Genomic DNA, 18,109 nt, shown 5'->3' with positions numbered 1-18,109 from the left:
CTAAACAACAAAACTCCTCTGAAAACAAAACTCCTTTTGCTAAAAAAACAATTGTTATTGGATTTATATATTTTTAAAAACCTGTCACTTATCACAATTCAGAACTCACAAAAAATAGCAGCTAATATATTACTTAAAATGATAAATGCTGGATTTCATGGTAATTTTCATACATGAAAAATAAATAAACACCATAAAGTTGGTGTTTTAAAATAGCTTATTAAAAATCCCTTAGAGAAGAAAGGATTTGGTGTAAATAATTTACTTACTATACATTAAGAAAACCCTTATAGAATAACAAATGAGATTCTTTATATGAGTACATTTAAGTATTCTTGAAAGAAGCCATTTTTCCCATTTATGTTTTTCTTATATCTGAATCATGAGAACATCTGTACATATTGAACAAAAGTTAACTTATCTTAAATGCAAAGTACACTGATCTTCCTTCCATTTTCTCTTTTCCATTTAGTTTAGAGTAGGGAATTAAAAATAATTTGAAATTTGGTAATTTAACATAGAAAAATTATTTTTAAAAAATATTAGCCAAACCGTCAGCATTTTTAAAATGTTTCTATAAGAATTCTTAATCATTTTAAAAGACAGATATTTTTAAATTCCTCCCCCCCAATAAAAAGTATCAAATTTAGTCTATTTTTAGAGGGCAGGCTGAGGAACAGAAGATGCTATAACCAACCTAACTTGGTAACATATTTAAAAAAAGAGATCATCATGTAGTCTATACTTCTATCCTAGTCAGACCAGGGATCCAAAAATGCTGCCAGATTTATAGAATTCTTTATTAGAATAGTTCTCTTTCACTTGCTTAACATTTCTTTCATGTAAAAGTTTTATTTTGTGATTACAAGGGACTAATATTTATCTTTAGCAACTTTATACTCTTCTATATAAAAACCAAAAGTACAAAGTAAGCCAAAACATATAAAAACCAAGTATTAATGGAGTTCTCCTATGGAGACCGTGCCATATTCACATGTGACAAACATACCTTAGGGTCATTTTGTTCTAAAGAAATGACAATGATTCCACAAAATTCACAAAGTTCCCAAGGAAGAAAAAATAATAAGGAACTAAGGAATGTAAATTGTAAAGAGGAACTATTGGGCATTAATATCTGTGGAAAAGCCAGAGATCTTCTGTGGAGAAGTTTTGAAAACAAAACACAATATTACACAAATAAAACACAATAGTATTTTTCTTGAGGTTTAGAGGGAAAATACATATATCCCATAGGAAGATTACAGATTTTCTTTAGATTTTTTTCAATTTGAAAAATAAAATTCAAAACCAAATATACTCTGAACCCTTTTGATATTTGAACAAAAGACCATATTGTCATATTCCACAGTTGCCACTATAATATTTTTACAGTGTTATGAGATGCTTGTTTTGCTACACTCCCCTTTACATGTGTTGGTTCTATAATAGGAAAGCAAACTGTAATTCTTCATACTAAATATGGTAAAACAAACTTGATCAGAGAATGATCTGTAAAAATTCCAAACCCCCTTAATTATTTGTTTAAAATGTTGGACTGAAATTCCAATTATCCATTGATTACCTTCGGTAGGAAGATTGAAGATGACTATTCTTCTTCCAAAACAAATACATAGGTTTCATATGTATGAACATGAAAAATATACAGCTGAATATTTCAACAGTTCTTTTAAAAGGCATACATTCCTTTTTCCCTTCTTCAAAACTGTTCATCCAGGGCATCAACGACCCTGATTGTCCATCCGATTAAATAAAGTGAGATCATCGTCACAGTCTACGTTCTCCAATAAAGCGTGTCTATCTTCATTGACATATGGAGATAACTGGGCTTTTTTGGAAGTATCTGTCAATTGACTCCAGGTAATATCGGTGTTTTTAAAAGCATGCAGAAGAAAGATGCCATTAACAATGGTGAAGAATCCACTCAGGGTCCCAATGACATCACCGACAGTCATACTGTACCACTCCTTGAATAAGATGGCAGAACACATCACTACCATAGATGTGAAGAATACATAATAAACAGGAGTCACTAGAGATGCATTGAAAGTGTCCAATGCTTTGTTGAGATAGTTAATCTGAGTACTGACCGAGGTTATTATTGTTCCCAACAAAACAAAGACAAAGGGATCTTTGTAAACTGGCTTCTGTTCCAACAGCTCCTTGATGGCAAGTCCTAAGCCCTTGACAGAAGAAACTGAAAATACTCCAATTATTGAACAAATTGAAATGTAGATTAATATATTGGTCTGACCTCTTTTGGGAGCAACAACAACAATCAGCACCAAAGAGGTCACAATTACGATCACAGCAAAGGAAATAAATGCTGTTTGGAAAGAAAGAGAGAGGGAGAAAAAAAAAAAAAAAAGCAAAATTAGGCAATGCTTTGCAAAATTATTTTGCTTATATTAAGTTAGAAAGCCATTGTTTCCACTAGTTTGGAACCAGAAGCAAAATATTAAAGCATCTCATATGCACTTGCAATATTGACAATAAGTATCATTTTTTTTTCTAGGCAATATAACTCATAATAATCTCCTATATAGAAAATATAGATAATAATATAGAAAAATACTCATAACCCCCTTAATGAGGCTGGTAAAGAACAGAATTGTTATAATGAAAGATCTAAGCATTGGTGAATGGACAGTCAATCCAAGAGTCAGGAAGACCTGGAGCTGAATTCTGATATTTAATTCTATTTGATGACAGGAAAGTTCCCTAACCTCTTAGTGCCAATCTCTGGAACTATATAAGATGCCAACTGTATAGGCAAAAAGTATTTTCCATATTAAACTCCCAAGTCCAGACCTTCCCTCCTTGTAGAAAAAGGGGAACAAATTACAAAACTAACCAGGGGAAGAAAATGAAATAGAATTTGAAATATGTATTAATAGAGTTTTAATTACAGACCTGGATCTCTTAGTTTTATTTCCATATCGTGTAGAGATGTGACTTCCTCTTCTTTCGGGGCATGGATAACCATCACAGTTGACCCCAAGATACTTAACATGCAGCCTATTTTCCCATGAATGTTCAGTCTCTCATTTAAAAAATGGGCTGACAATACTGCACTATTAGGGACGAAAAGGGAAAAAACAAGAAGCAATCATTTTGATTCAACTTATTTTTGATTACATAATGTTTAAACAGTCACAATATAGCACATGCTATTCTGTACTCTAACCAACTGATTTTGATCAATACTGAAATGTTTTGAAAGCTTCTCCAATTTAAATGAAACAGGAACCACTAAACTCTAAATAAGAATCCTTATAAGCTTCAGATTTACTTTTAAACTATGTATTAAATTATCTTATTGTATTTTTATTTTGTTAAATATTTCCCAATTATATTTTTAAATGGTTTGGGTTATACCAGGGAGTGCTATGAGCTGTTTGTGGCCCTTTGGGCTGTTCATTTAACATCTCTGATTTAACCTATGTTTAACCTCAGTCCTTTTAAAGAAGGTTTTAAAGTTGAAAATGGTTGCTTTAATCATTTTGTGAACTATTGAAAAATCTTGAACAATTTTTTTTAAACATTCCTATTTTTCATTGCAAAAGTGGCAGAAAGTCAAAACCTCATTCTATTCAATTCTATTTTAATATTTTATCCCTGACAGAATATTCAGGATATAAAAGTATAAGAAATAAGAAAGTATAAATATAAGAAAGGCCCAGAGAAGATGACTTGCATACTCTGTATACCAAACCCAGCAAAACATAGGGTTTGTAATGGGAGTTAACCTATGATTGTGGACTAAGAAGGGAAAAGAAAAGGAGTGAAAAAACAGCATTGGTCAGGAGTTGGAAGGGGTCATGGATCTGCCAAAATACTTGTATTTGGGGATGAAATAAAGACAAACTCAGAAAAACTGGAGCCATGTTCATCCATGAGCTTAATACTCAATTCAAGCATCCAATACTGAAGAAAGAGCTCTGGATTTGTGGTCAAAGGACATGGGTTCAAATTCTGCATCTACTACTTTACTAACTGTGTGAGCTTGAGCAATTCCCTTGATCTGTGTAGATACCAGTTTCCTTATCTGTAAAATGAGGTGAGGTTTGAATTAGAAAGGTTCCTTCAAGCTCAAATTGTAGGATCCTATCGTACTTCACTTGAGTTTGATTTAAATTGGCAAATAACATGAAATCAGAAGATTCTAAACAAAAGCTGAAAGACAAGTAAAAAAATTTAGTAAAAGTTCAAAAAGTGACTCCAAGTGAACGCTGTATTTTTAAAAAAGATTTATTCATGATAACTATCATGAGTAACAGCTTAAGTAAACTTGAACTTGTCTGCATTTTTGGTAAAATGAAATGTCAAAGGGGCAGCTATTTGGGCTTAGTGGATTCAGCACCAGCCTTGAAGTCAGGAGGACCTGAGTTCAAATCTGGCCTCAGCCCTGTGAGCCTGAACAAATCATTTAATTTACCCCAATTGCCTCAGGAAAAGAAAGAAAGAAAGAAATGTTAAAAGATATACTCAGCTTAAACCAAGTAGATAATGATGTCTGTATGTAATATCCCAAGAAAAAATATTTCTATTTGTATCTGATATATAGATATATGATCTGTATATATAGATACATATAAATACATGCATACATATATGTATAGAAATATATGTTTGCATGTATAGTCTTATGGATTAAGATTATTATGGCATGAAACACCCTTACAAGTAGTTCTTCCTTTATCTCACATACCTTATAAGAACACTCAGTGCCCCCAAAGGGGTAACCAATGTTGCAGGTGCAAAAGCATATGCAGCAAAATTTGCAGCCTCTCCTATTCCCACTATAAAGCAAACAGGATTGTTGACATGAATGTTAATTTTAATTATTAAAAGATAAAAATAAATAACACATACAAAGCTGTGAATTCATACCAAGGATTGGTCTAAGCAAAAATGAACAAATCGTATATGAAAATTTTGAGGCTTAAAATGAATCCAGAAACCTACTAGTGCTTCAGAGTACATTGTCCTACAATAAATAGGAGTAAAAATGACTTAATAAAAAACGACCAATAGTCACAATAAAAAATAAGATAGGTTGGGGGCAGCTAGGTGGCGCAGTGGATAGAGCACCAGCCCTGAATTCAGGAGGACCGGAGTTCAAATCTGGTCTCAGACACTTAACACTTCCTAGCTGTGTGACCCTGGGCAAGTCACTTAACCCCAGCCTCAGGGGGGAAAAAAAAAAAAAAAGATAGGTTAATATGAATTTAAAGGACCGCTAAAACATAGCTCCTGGGTAGCCAAATGAAGAAGCTATTAAAGGAAGACATGAGGAATACCAAGTGTCATTTCTCTTCCTCCTCAAGAAGCTTCATTGTTTCATAAAACAAAGAATGGATTTAGCAAAATAAGAGAGATTTGTGGATGTGACCCATAGTGTGATGTAGGTAACAGCCTATTAAGAAGCATTTAATTAGTGCTTATTCTGCTAAATGAGGGATAAAGAGAGGCAAAACTCAATCTTTGCTCTCAAAGATCTCACAGTCTACTACAGAAGACAACATAAAAACAACTACATGCAAATAAAATAGAAAAAGGATAAATTGGAAATAACATGAGAAAGATACTAGAATTAAAGTTGAGGAAATCAGAATTAAGATCAGAAAAGATTTCTTACAGAAGGTAGAATTTTAGCTGGGACTTGAGGGAAGCCAAAAGGAGAAATGAAAAGGGAGAACATTTCAGATCTGGGGGCCAATCTGTATAAATGAACACAGCTAAGAGACAGGAGGGTCTTGTGTGAATAATGGCAAAGAAGCCAGTTTCACTGGAATCCACAGTGAGGAGAGTTAAGGATTGAGGTTCTAAGTAACCAATCATAGAAGAGTCTCATCTTTAGGTGGCTGATATCTCAAATGTGATTATTTAAAAATTCACAAGATCATTTCCCAAATTAATCCTCCTTAAACCTAAAATATAATTGACTTCAAATGCAAGGATAAAAGTTAGAAGTTTGCTGTAAATAGAAATGATTTGGGGCCAAAGTGTTGTCCCATTACCCTTTAGAAATTTGTTCACACTTTAAGATGTCCAACTGATAAATTCCATCCCCTAACTCTCCAACGCCATATGCCTTTTTTTTTTTTTAGAGTTTCAGAGCAGGAAAAAGATATAGGTAAAATATGTGAAGAACACCCTGGTCTTGATTTTCTTTTCAAAATGTATGAGAGGCAAGAATTCAAAGGGGAAATACATGTCTGAATATCACATTTAGCATATCCCTTCCCTCCATTACTCCTGGTCTATAGAGATAGTACAAAGGAAATAAAAATCATTTGAGCCATATGATGAAATAATATGTCCACTCATAATAATATACAAAGACTTACATATTGTTTTTTATTTATGACAGTTAGTTGTGTTATCCTGAGCAAATCACTTTACTCCAATGTTTCAGGCAACTTTCTTTGATTATAAATTTTGCAGGTACACTTTTGTTGGTAGAGAGGGTTTCCTCATCTGGGAAACCAGTGAAATCAGGTTCAGTCCCTGTTCTTATAGACATTGGCTACTTCTGTATAGAAGCTTGGTAAATGGACATAATCTCTACCATGGAGATTATCTACTCTTATCAAATTCTGAAAAGTATCATACTCTTGATATTTGTAATTTCACACAGCTATACCGTAGGTATCAGACACTTACTTGAAAGTAATCCTGCCCACCACAGCCATTCCTTCAGGTAAGAATGTCCACCTTGGCCTAGAAAAATAACCAAATTTTAACATGGAAAGTGATGAAACCCCTTCTCAGAGGACCCTTATTGGGATCAATTACCTAAAATGGAGGAAAAAATAGGGCAGGGGACAAAGCCTCTTTAGCAAATGTTTTACCAGTAATTTCCCCAAAATATCTTAAATTTTCTCTTTTCTGCTTCTGGATATAGAAAGAGAAAGAAGAAATGAGGAGGGCACATTTAGTCTTTCCTGTGATTAGCTCTACCTATAAGGAGAAGAAATTGCTGATAGCATAGACAGTAGTCTCCCAATTAGAGAAGAAATCCAGAGATGCTGAACCACATATCAGTCCCAGTGGGAAAGGCTTTCTGAATGATCTAAGTCAAGACTCAGTATGAATTAATATATAAGATTAGTTGTTTTTTTTTTTTAAAGGCAGATATGATAGAATAGAAAGAGTAATGAATGAGAACTCAAAAGACCACAGTTTAAGTATTAGCTGTGCTGCTAACTTGAGCTACAGCTTTGAATAGGCATTTTTTCTCTTTGGGTATCAGTTTCCTCATCTGTAAAGTGAGGGAGGGGAATTCTACTTGATCAAGGTTTTTTTTTAAACAGTAAGCAATGGACTTCAAAAAAATCTGTGGATGAGTTTTGGGGAGTCTGTGCATTTAGATGGAAAATTCATCTTTACTTCAATGAAATTGGTTTGTAATTATATGTATTTTATTTTATGTACCTAGAAAAACATTCTGAGAAGGGTCCATAGGTTTTGCCAGAGGGAGACAAAAGATTGAGAATCCCTTAACATTAAATATTAAAATGTTATGGCAGATGGCAACTTAAATGAATATTATGTAGTCTTTTATTTTTAAAGATGATACTGCAATATTTTTAAAGAAAATAACTCCCTAAGATTTAATTAAAATCTGAGTTATTTTATTGAAATTGTTTTAATTTAAAAAAGGAAGGTCTTTTGAGTATTCCACACCTAAATAGTTTGAACAGTAAAGCTTGAGCCATTAGACTTATTTATTCTGAAGTCTCATATAGTGGCTCTTTTAAAATCTACATCCTCCCCTTCCATTCAAAATGTTATATTCTTTTTTTAAATTAAAAATTTTCTTAAAGGAAACAACTGCATTAGCAAAACAAGAAGAAAGAGAAAAATGGAAAAAATAAGTAAAGAAAGGAAGAAAAAAGGAAAGCAAGCAAGCAAACAAGAAAAATAGGAAGGATGAGAAAGAAATGAAGGGAGGGAGGGATGGAAGGAGGAAAAAAGGAAGAATGAAAGTAGAAAGGAAGAAAAGAAGGGAAAGAGAAGCAAGGAAGAAAAGGAAGGAAGGAAGGCAGCAAAGAAGGAAGGAAGGAAGGAAGGAAGAAGGAAAGAAGAAAAGAAGGAAGAAGGAAGAAAAGGGAGGAAGAGCAAAAAAAGTAAGTTATAAATTGTTTGGGACATTAGTTTCTTACCAGCTCTGGTTATTCCCTTTTTAGCCAGTTCTAAGAGTCCCTTCTTTTTCAGTATGAAGCTGGAGCCTATGAACACACTGGAACTTATGGCCAGGACTAAGCCAAGGAAAAGTCTGTATCGGTTCTCGGCAGATGTAGAAATACTCAGGTTTGTTCCATTGGAATTCTGGTTTTCTTGGGTGACATAAGAAGTCTTTAACTGTGACACATTGGTAATCTGGCACCATGCCTGGTAGGAATTGGAACATACCAGAGAGAGCACAGAGCCTAGAAGACGACAAATAGGAGAGACATTACAGAAATGAAAAAGTACTTTATTGAGTCTCCCGTGCCCACTTTCACCATTCAGGGGAATAATAATTGTACCCATTCATACCATCTTCTTAACATTTTACCTAAAGGTTGCACAATAGTCCTCTGAACTAGATAGTTTAAGTCTTATATTTCAGGGAATATATGATCTCCTCAGTGTGTTTCCCTTTATAGGAAAGATATCCCTCAGTATCTTTCCATCTAGTGCAATTCATGCCCATTCCTTTCTCTCTGCCATAGAGGATCCAAGAGACTTTCCTCTTTTTCTTTTGATATTTATGTAGCACCTTAATCCAATATTCATTTTCCAATACTCTATAAAGGGTTGAGCTTTTAGTCAGGACGACATCTTCCTCAGTTCAAATCTGACTTCAGATACTTACTAAATGTGTGACCCTCAAGAAGTCATGTCACCCTGTTTCAATTTCCACATCTGTAAAATGAGCTGCAGAAGGAAATAGTTAACTACTCCAGTGTCTTTGCCAAAAAACAAACCTAAATGGGGTGGGTTAAGAAGAATTGGATGCAACCGAAAAATGACTGAAAATAAACTGTTCATCCTGCCAATCTTCTTAAGAGTTGGAAGTCTTGCTGGTGATATCATGCAGCTGACTTATACATACTACTTTATTTTTATTTGGAAGGGAAGGAGTGAAAGCACTCAAGTTTCCCTGTCTCAGTGAGGCTGGAAGTATAGTGGTATGGGTCCAATCTCATTGCTGATCAGCCTGAAGATTTAAACTGTCCTGTTTCTTTCTGTCCTTAAGCAGCCCATTAGTCTCCTGCTTACCACAAAGGTTCTGGATTCAGTGTGGACACCCAAATGGCTTACATACTACTACTTTACTCAGAACTCCCCAGCACAAGTGATTCATAAGCCTCCCACAATCCCAGCAGAGGTAACAGGAATGTGTACTCATGCCTGGCCCACCCAGTATCTTTCCATAACCTTTTGGATCACTTTCAAAGTGTAAATAGTATTATCTCCATTTTATATTTAAGGTAACTGCAGCTGATAAAGTTTAAGGGACACGCCTCTCGTCATACAGCTAAATCTTGGAGCTGGGACTCTAAAGCAAGCCTTGACCCCAAAGCTCTTTGCTCCAACCCACAGTTTCCTCTAGGATTCTGTAGAACACTTGGCACATTCGCCTCATTTAACAAACAATAACTATTCCACAAGGAACCTAAATCATCTACTTGGTGATTTAAGAAAGCATTCTCCCAAATCAGTCAACTGTAGTTACTTTTCCATACCAGTGTTAACTGAAGAGAACAAATCCTCAGGTTTTCTAACTTTCCTTCTAAATGAAATTAAGCCTAATGCCAAATTGAGTTGTGTACTTGTGATTTTTTTTAATGTACAAAAAGCTAAACGAACAAATGACTCAATTGAATTCATTCCATGAAACAATAAATATTTGGTATTATTATAATAAATAAATATTAAATGTTAAATGAGATTTTCAATTGTGGAGTTTTTAGCCACCAATGACCTCCCTACTCTGGCTAATTTCTTGTCTACTTCCAGAACCAAGGAAGATGACTCCTGTTGACCTTCCTCCCTCTGCCTCCATCCCCTTCCTTCATTCTGCCAGGGATTAGGGAAGGGGAGGTAGTTCAAAAGCCATACAGAGCGGCAGAAGGTGAACTCCTTGGGAATGGGCTAGAATCTCCCCAGTTTGAAAAACTCATCTCAGGAGCAAAGAAAGCAAAAGCCAGTGGATGTGGTCAACTTGAGATCCTGAAGCTTTCCGGTACCCGCAAGGTGAGTTCCTACTAAGCCCTAGTGTTCTCTCTTCCTCTTTCCCCAGGTCTTCCTTTCCTTTTTCAGAAACCAAAATAGTTCTAACTTTGCCAGGTTGTTATATGACTGAGTATTGCTACCTCAAGAATTTAGAAAAGGAAGAAATATTCAAGTCTAAAATAATGGTGAGATAAAAAGCTTAGTGGTTTCACTTCTCTAAGCCCATTTATCTTCCCAGGATAATAAGACAGATAATGTTCTCATTTTTATTGCTTAAACAGGTATCTAAAATGATGAGAACCGAGAAGTGTGTGTCTTCTAAACATTTCAGGAACCTTAAAATATTTTCCAGATTTTGGTGGTTCAACCACATTGCAGAGTGAAAGAGTAAAATGATGATTTAGTGTATTGCTATAACAATTCTGATTAGATTTCTTCAGCTCAGACACTTTTCAGTGTTCTATGATTTTCACCAGTCTTTTCCTAGCAAGGAATACTAAAGGCTTTAGTGTAGGCCGACATCAGGCATTGGATTTGCTTTCTAGTCCCACCTCTCTGCCCCCCAAATCCTAAAGTGATTGTAAGGGGGGGTTTCTGCATAGCAAATCAGTAGCAGTTACATTCCTAGCTGAAAAAAACAGAAACAACTCAAGACGTTTGGCTAGACTGGCCAAGTAAATTCCACCCCCAGTAGCATTCATGTCACTTAATATGTGGTTAACATAACTATTTCAAAAACTCCATCCCTGGAATCAGTGTAGGAGGATTCCATACCAGGGAAACAATGTTCTTTCTAAGTAGTCATGGCAGAATGTCTCCTACATTTATAGGGAGAAGTGAAGTTGAAGGATGGGGTAGGAAATAAAATGATCTTTGTAATGTGCAAATATCCATTGTATATAGTGGAAGTTAGAACAAATGAGAGTATGTGGTAGTATCCCTGGCAGGAGTGGAGTAAAAAGCATCCCAGATGTTCCAAACCGATTCCTAATTCCAGGAACTGAATTTTTTCATTTTGTGCTAACTTTTGATTGATGTATAAAGAGCATGAATAAATTAAAAAAGGACAGAGAAATGGAGAAATTATTTTAGTGGGAAATGCAGTGAATGGTAAATTAATCATCATCACCTTAGGAAGTAATGAGTGTGTAATGATATATAACTGAGAAACAGGCATTCAATTCTCATTGGTCTCACTAAATGAGAGAGAGCATAGTGGATAACCCACTTAACTTGGATTCAGAAAAGATAGAGTTCAAATATCATTTTTCATGCTTTTTAGCTACATGACTGGTTGTGTGTTAAGTGCAAATCATTGAATCTCACTGAGATTATAATATTTGCAGGATTTATTTAAGAGTTGTAAGTTAAATGCTTTGAAGGATTCAAAACAATAGGTAAACACCAATTATAATTATTATCATTATTGGTACTATTGTAAAATAAATTGATGAGAGAGAGAGAGAGAGAGAGAGAGAGAGAGAGAGAGAGAGAGAGAGAGAGAGAGAGGAATAGAAAAAATTCAGAACTCTTTCTATTGAATTTAAAGTTGAAAGTAATATATGCTGTAGTTGCTGAAGAGGAATAATAAACCTAAATAAGTGGAACAGCTTGGAAGGTGAGAATCAGAGGAGCCACCAATTTGCCTGAGATGTAAGTCAAATAAAGCTTGAACGACTTTGCTTAGCAGTGGAAACATCTGTTCCTCACAGAAGCTACAATCATCAAGGAACTTTTATGAATAATTCCTGAGATAGAAAAAAAGATGATGAAACTTACAGTTCAAGTTGTAGACTGAGCACTGGTGGTAGTCCTCTGGGAACCCAGACTAAGGAGTGATTAAGTCCTACCAGAGAGTAAGTTGTCTATATGCTCTTTGTGAGGTATTATATTATTTGTGGCTACCCACTCCACTATTGTAATCTTTGTGTAAAAAGTATTCTTTATTTTGCTTAATTTGATTTATATCAGTTCAAATAAGTCTTCCTGTAGCTCTCTGAATTCTTCATATCTGTTATTTGGTATGGAATATTAATATTCCCATTCTACTCATATACTGCAATTTGTTTAATCATCCCCCCCCATCCATTGGCACTTATACTTCTTATTCTACCCCCTACTGTTATTTTTCATATTATATTCACATATTAGATATTTAATATGTAGATATTGTACCCTGTCTTTTATGTTCCTTAGAAGTCAGAAGCGTTAATTTTTATCTTTGTATGTTCAGTATCTAGAATAATATCTGGCACACAAACAGGCCTTTAATAAATGCTTGCCCAGTTGAATTTAATAGGAACTTTTTTTTTTAAAGCAACAGCTTATTTTTAAAAAACCTTTCTACAAAATAATCTATTTTAAGAATGAAAAAAAAAAAAAAAAGAAATTTAACCATAAGTACATGAATTACCTTTATGATAGTGCTAATTCTTCTTAGAGAATTACAATTCTGGAGTTATCATGAAGCCAAATTGCTTCCTTTAATAAATCATAATTTATTCTTGTTGGCATTGCCAGGGCCTCTCTTCCACTTCCTGGATGTGGGCAGTATTGATTCAGAAATGGAAGACTTAAGTCTAAATCTGTTTTGATATGACCTTTCTGTTTGAAAATCCTCATTAATAAAATGAAGGGTTTTAATTAGATGATCTTCAAGGTCATATCTGACTCCGAATCTATGATCCTATGAATACAACGGTATGCAGAAAATGCTGTTTTAATTTTTATTCTTTTTTGGTTTTACACACATATATTGTATCTAGGTTATACTGTAACACATTAAATATGTATGGGATTGCCTGTCATCTAGGGGAAGGAGTAGAGGGAGGGAGGGGAAAATTTGGAAAAGTGAATACAAGGAATAATGTTAAAAAAAAAAAAAAATATATATATATATATATATATATATTCTTTCTTATATATCTCCACAGAGAAAATGGAAGAGTATATTTTTAAAGGAAAGTGATATAAAAACAAATAATATCAAAGAAAAAATTTTCAATGATAGGAAATAAGAATAGAAAAAATTATAAAATAAATTTGGGAAATAAGTGCTGATAATTGATATCTAAACACAGCATTTTAATCTATATAAGTAGCAGTGTGGGACACTTTATAGGTGGGGTCTAGAGAAGTTAATTGATTGGTCAGATCAGATCAGAGGCAAAGCCTTTAAATACAATCTATATAAACAAACATACAGCCCATACAAACAAAATTAAAGCTGAAGTATCAGTTTTGCTCATGTTAAACAGTTAAATACCTAGTGCTATCATTCAGAAAAAAATTTATAGTTGAGAATGCAGTCAGGAATCCAAAGTATTCCCACCCTCTGTTATCATATTCTGTACCGCATTTAGTGTAGTTTCCATATTTTACAGTCTTTCTCTTACTAATAATGTCCCTAGATCACCAAAGATAAAAAGTCCTTAGGATGAAAGGGCAGGAAATAGAATCAATCACAAGAGTTTATAAGCAACTATCACACACCAGATGCTGTCCTAGGAACAGATACCAAGACAAAAATGAAAATGGTCCCTACCATAAAAGACCTTACAACTTGCTGAACTGTAAGGACTGCTTTCACATGTCACTTTTTGTCATTTTCTTGGTCATTTACAATTTATGTTAAATCGTATGCTCACAGAGAAATAGCCCATTCTATGCACAATGCTAGGAAACAGACATTTTTATTATCTTTGATCATTTAAGCACTTCTTTCACCATTTGGGGAAAGAGACAGGGTAGGACGTGTGAACTCTGTACTAGGACAATAGTAAAAGGCAGCTCCCATCTCACCATGGACTCAGGAATTGAACAATTTCATATTGTGTTATAATTTAATTAGCAGACGCTTAAGAGGAGATAACTAACAGTGGCTGTAGAAAGCAAAACAGGGACAACAGTAAAGAGATTATTTTGATGTAGAGACCTGGACTAGAGGCCATAAAAAGCTGAGTTCAGATCTTGCCTCTTTGAGAAACCATCAAAGAGATTCATTCATTTAAAATGTCAGTATTCTAGGCAACTTTTCTTTTTTTTCCAGAGACTTGCCAGTTAAGTGACTTGCCTAAGGTAACTGCAAGTAAGAGTCTGTGGCCCTTTAGGCAATTGTTTTAATTATGTAAATTGCCTAGTTTCCAGAAGCCTCCCACACCAATTAATCTAACAACGGAAACACATTTATTAAGCACTAAATCTGGTCACTACACTTATTCAAACAATAATCAGGAAAAAGGAGCTCATGCCTAGAAGTTATTAAATAGATTAATTTGGCAAAAAGTTTTTTTCAAAACAGTACACAAGCTATCTTTCTCTAATTTTCTCAAATTTGTGGAAAATATTGACTTTTGTGCTTTATCACAGGGCTATATGGGATGATGCCATAGTCTTTTAGAATGAAGAAATAAGTAACAACAACAAATAAAAAAAAAAGAAAACAATAACAATATGAAACGTGAATAAGCTCAAGAATGGTTGTCAGGAAGAAAAGTAGAAGTCCCCATTCTCACAGAATTTGGGCAATGCTGCTAATTATCTGTGCGACCTTAGTCATATAACTTCTCTGACTCAGTTTCCTCATTTGTAAATAGAAATCACAACTCACACTGATACAGGTAAGCCATTAAGGTTTATAAAGTGCTTTCCTGATAACAATCCTTTTAGGTCAGGAGTGGAATCATTATGATCACAATTTTATAGTTTAGAAAAATGAGCCTGAGATTAAGAAACTTGCCCAGTGCTAGAATTTGCACTTGAACCTACATCTCCTGATCCAAAGATCAGCTCTCTCACAGTGGTAGTCTTGAAGAATATTATGAAGAAATAAGGTAATTCAGTAGCTGTAAAAGTGCTTTGAAAAAGAAGTATTATCTGCATTCATGTAGGATGGTACCTATTCTAAATAATAAGCAGCAGACTGTCTAGGTCTTAACATTTTTTACATTCTACATTTCCTCTGATGATCTCAAACTGTGGTAGAAGAATTGCTAGGTCAATAGAAGGATCATATATTTGAAACTGACAGGGACTTTAAAAAACTATGGATTAAGAGACTTGACGACTGTTGCATATATAAGGAATAAGATTAAAAGAATTTGAATCCAGGTTCTCAGTCTTCAAAGATATCAATCCAAATCCTCTCAGTCCCCTTTCCTTTTTGCTAGCTGTTCCTCTAGCACAAAGACCTGAGAAACTATGTTCATGTCTAATTAAAGGACACTCATGAATTCAGCATTGTAAATACTTTAAACAATGAGATTTATAATCCACAAACCCAGTCCGTGAAGATCATTAAGCAAACTAACTTGAATGGGAATAACCTTTGCCTTTTGGTTTATTATTAAGGAAAGAAAAGAAATACACTCAAGTTTCTGAATTACCTTACAAATAATTCCATTTTAAAAATTGATATCTTTTAATGTAACATTTACATTTCCCATTAGGTCTCACCATCTCTAGGACCTCTACAGTCAAGTCTTTAATAAAGAATTTTTGAAAATATAAAAAAATCAGTTCAGAAAAATCAACTAATCCACTGAAAAAGTCTGAAATTACACGCAGTATCAGGAAATAATTCTAGCTTGAGTTCTGGAGGACAATTTATCCAACTCTTATCTAGTTCATTGTCTATTCAGGTATTTGCTTTCCTTCCCTCCTTCCAGTTGGACCCCCTTCATTGAGTCCTTTAAAAAAAGGTACTCTGCAACCTAAAATCATATATAAATGCCAGTTTTTACTACTACTACTACTACTACAACTGCTGTTACTGCTACTGCTACTAATACAACTACAGCAACTATTACTACAACTCCAACTCCAACTCCCAACTCCAACAATAACTACAACTACAACTACTGCTACTACGAGAACTACTATTACTACTTGTAATATTCTCTTTTGGGGGTCTTGGGGTTTCTGGGAGGCAGCCTTCGTTTCAGTTCAGTAATCACCACAAGTGCAGCCAGGGGTTAAAGTCCAAATCCTTTATTGCCTCCTTCAAAGTCTTGTCTCCTTTCCTGCAGCCTGGTTAGCTTTCTTATAGTCCAGATCCTTTATTATCTCCTTCCTGAGGCTGGGCAGCTTTCTGGAGAGCTCCAGCCTGCCTTCTCTGGCTTCCGAATCTCCCTGACTGAATCCTGGCTGAGGCTCCCAGAGCTTCTAGTGCCCTTGTGTGTCTGGCCCTGAGAGCTTCTTGCTTATATGCCCCACACTGAGCACACACCAAGTAAACTAGGAAACCATTATTTGTTGTAAGATTAATTCAATGCTAAACTAGATTTAACCATTGTCTCCCCAATTCCATTTAGTACCTTGTTTAATAGCATCTCCTTGTAAGATTAAATCAATCATACTGAACCTTGCTAAATTAGATAACCATTGTCTCTAACAATTCCACTGACTTAGTACCTTGTAAGGATGCTTTGTTTCAAGTTCAGAGTTCTGGCCCATAACAACTACTACTACTATGGATATTCCCATCCCAAAAATCTAACAAAAACCCATTACTTCAATGATTATTCCTGTTTTCTCCTTTTATTTCTTAAAAGCATTTTTAGATTGCATTTCAGACTTTTTAGTTGGCTGAGTCCCAAACCAAGTCTTAGAAAGCCAAGTCATAGAAAGTAGCCAAAACCAAAAATAAATTAGAAAAGGTGATTTTCCACTCAGAGTGCCATTCCCTAGGGGCTAAACAAAGTCCAAGATCTTAAGGATACAGTGTCAAGATGAAATGTGAGATACAAATCCAGAAAGGGGCAAATATATCATTTCAACAAGTCTTGAATTCTCCCAGTAGAAATTTAATTAATGACAGCATAGTCAAAGACAACCAGAAACAGGAATATTTTACTCCTCCTGTCACTTTGGGGTGGAAAATGGAGCACTGATGATAGTCATGATTTTTTATAAACTCAATCTTTAAAAATGTTTTTATTGATCTTCGTTTTACACTGGGAAATGAGTATAAACTGTTGGCATTTTTTTGTTTTTCTTCCCAGGTTATTTTTACCTTCCGAATCCAATTCTTCCTTTGCAACAACAATAACAAAATTCGGTTCTGCACATATATTGTATCTAGGATATACTATAACATATTTAATATGTATGGGAATGCCAGCCATCTAGGGGAGGGGGTGGAGGGAAGGAGGGGAAAATTCAGAACAGAAGGGAGTACGAGGGATGATGTAAAAAATTAGCTATGCATATGTCCTGTCAAAAATGTTACAGAGTTAAGTGAGACCACATTTGAACTCAGTCCCCCGGACTTCAGGGCAGGCACTCTATCCCCGGCGCTATCCAGCTGCCCCCAGGCGCAATTTTCAAACGCAAAGGAACACACTTAACTTGGTCCAAAGGTCTGATGAGCTCTAAACTGGTCGCGGCTCGGTTCTGGGGTGGAAATCCAGGGTTCCCTTCTCTCCCCACGCAGAGGCGGACCATGGGCCACCTCCGAGGAGGGAGAGGTCGCGTCTCCCACGCCTTGGACCAATGGCCCGGCTGTACCCGCCGGACGTGAGATCCCTCTCTCCCCCAGCCCCCGCCGCATCCCCTTCCCCGTCCCACTCACCTGGCAGGCAAGGCTCTCCGGGAGGCGGCGGCACCAGCACCCGCTCCCCCATGGTCCCGAGACCGGGCTCGGCGGCTGACCCAGCTCCCTCAGCGAGCCGCCCCTCTCCCCCGCCCCATGGCAACTAAGCCCGCGCCCCCCACACCCAGTCCGGGACTTGCCACTCCACGGGCCCACACCTGCGGGTCCCTTCAGCCAATGGGGAAGCACTGGGCGAGGTCTCAGGCTGGCCACACCCCTTCCTACGCCAGGAGCCGGACTAGAGAGCTAGGGTCCGAGCTCTTAAGAGCC

The 18,109-nt window shown here is 35.7% G+C and overlaps 1 protein-coding gene across 2 annotated transcripts; it reads right to left on the bottom strand.

Moving 5' to 3' along the window:
* Positions 1-781: 781 nt before the first annotated feature.
* On the bottom strand, positions 782-18,069 carry NIPAL1 (NIPA like domain containing 1). Of its 2 annotated transcripts, none has more exons than XM_074273665.1 (6): positions 17,819-18,069; positions 8,190-8,456; positions 6,688-6,744; positions 4,730-4,820; positions 2,932-3,092; positions 782-2,344 (listed from the first exon to the last, which is right to left on the bottom strand). In XM_074273665.1, exons 1-6 carry the CDS (start codon positions 17,868-17,870, stop codon positions 1,740-1,742), a joined length of 1,233 nt encoding a protein of 410 aa, XP_074129766.1. In that variant the 5' UTR covers positions 17,871-18,069; the 3' UTR covers positions 782-1,739. The 2 variants fall into 2 exon arrangements, with proteins under 2 accessions (XP_074129766.1, XP_074129765.1); XM_074273664.1 differs by lacking the exon at positions 17,819-18,069 and adding an exon at positions 9,334-9,436.
* Positions 18,070-18,109: the final 40 nt, after the last annotated feature.

Source organism: Sminthopsis crassicaudata, chromosome 6, assembly GCF_048593235.1.
Source record: "Sminthopsis crassicaudata isolate SCR6 chromosome 6, ASM4859323v1, whole genome shotgun sequence".
Taxonomy (NCBI): domain Eukaryota; kingdom Metazoa; phylum Chordata; class Mammalia; order Dasyuromorphia; family Dasyuridae; genus Sminthopsis; species Sminthopsis crassicaudata.
Note: the sequence above shows the minus strand (reverse complement) of the source record. Positions and strands in the feature narration are given on the sequence as shown.

Coding starts and splice junctions, on each gene's coding strand:
- NIPAL1 (XM_074273664.1), bottom strand. CDS start 9,421: ATGAGTACACATTCCTGTTACCTCTGCTGGGATTGTGGGAGGCTTATG. Junction 8,457..9,333: donor TCTGAGTAAAGTAGTAGTAT/GTAAGCCATTTG, acceptor GTCGTCTTCTAG/GCTCTGTGCTCTCTCTGGTA. Junction 3,093..4,729: donor GCACTGAGTGTTCTTATAAG/GTATGTGAGATA, acceptor CGTCCCTAATAG/TGCAGTATTGTCAGCCCATT.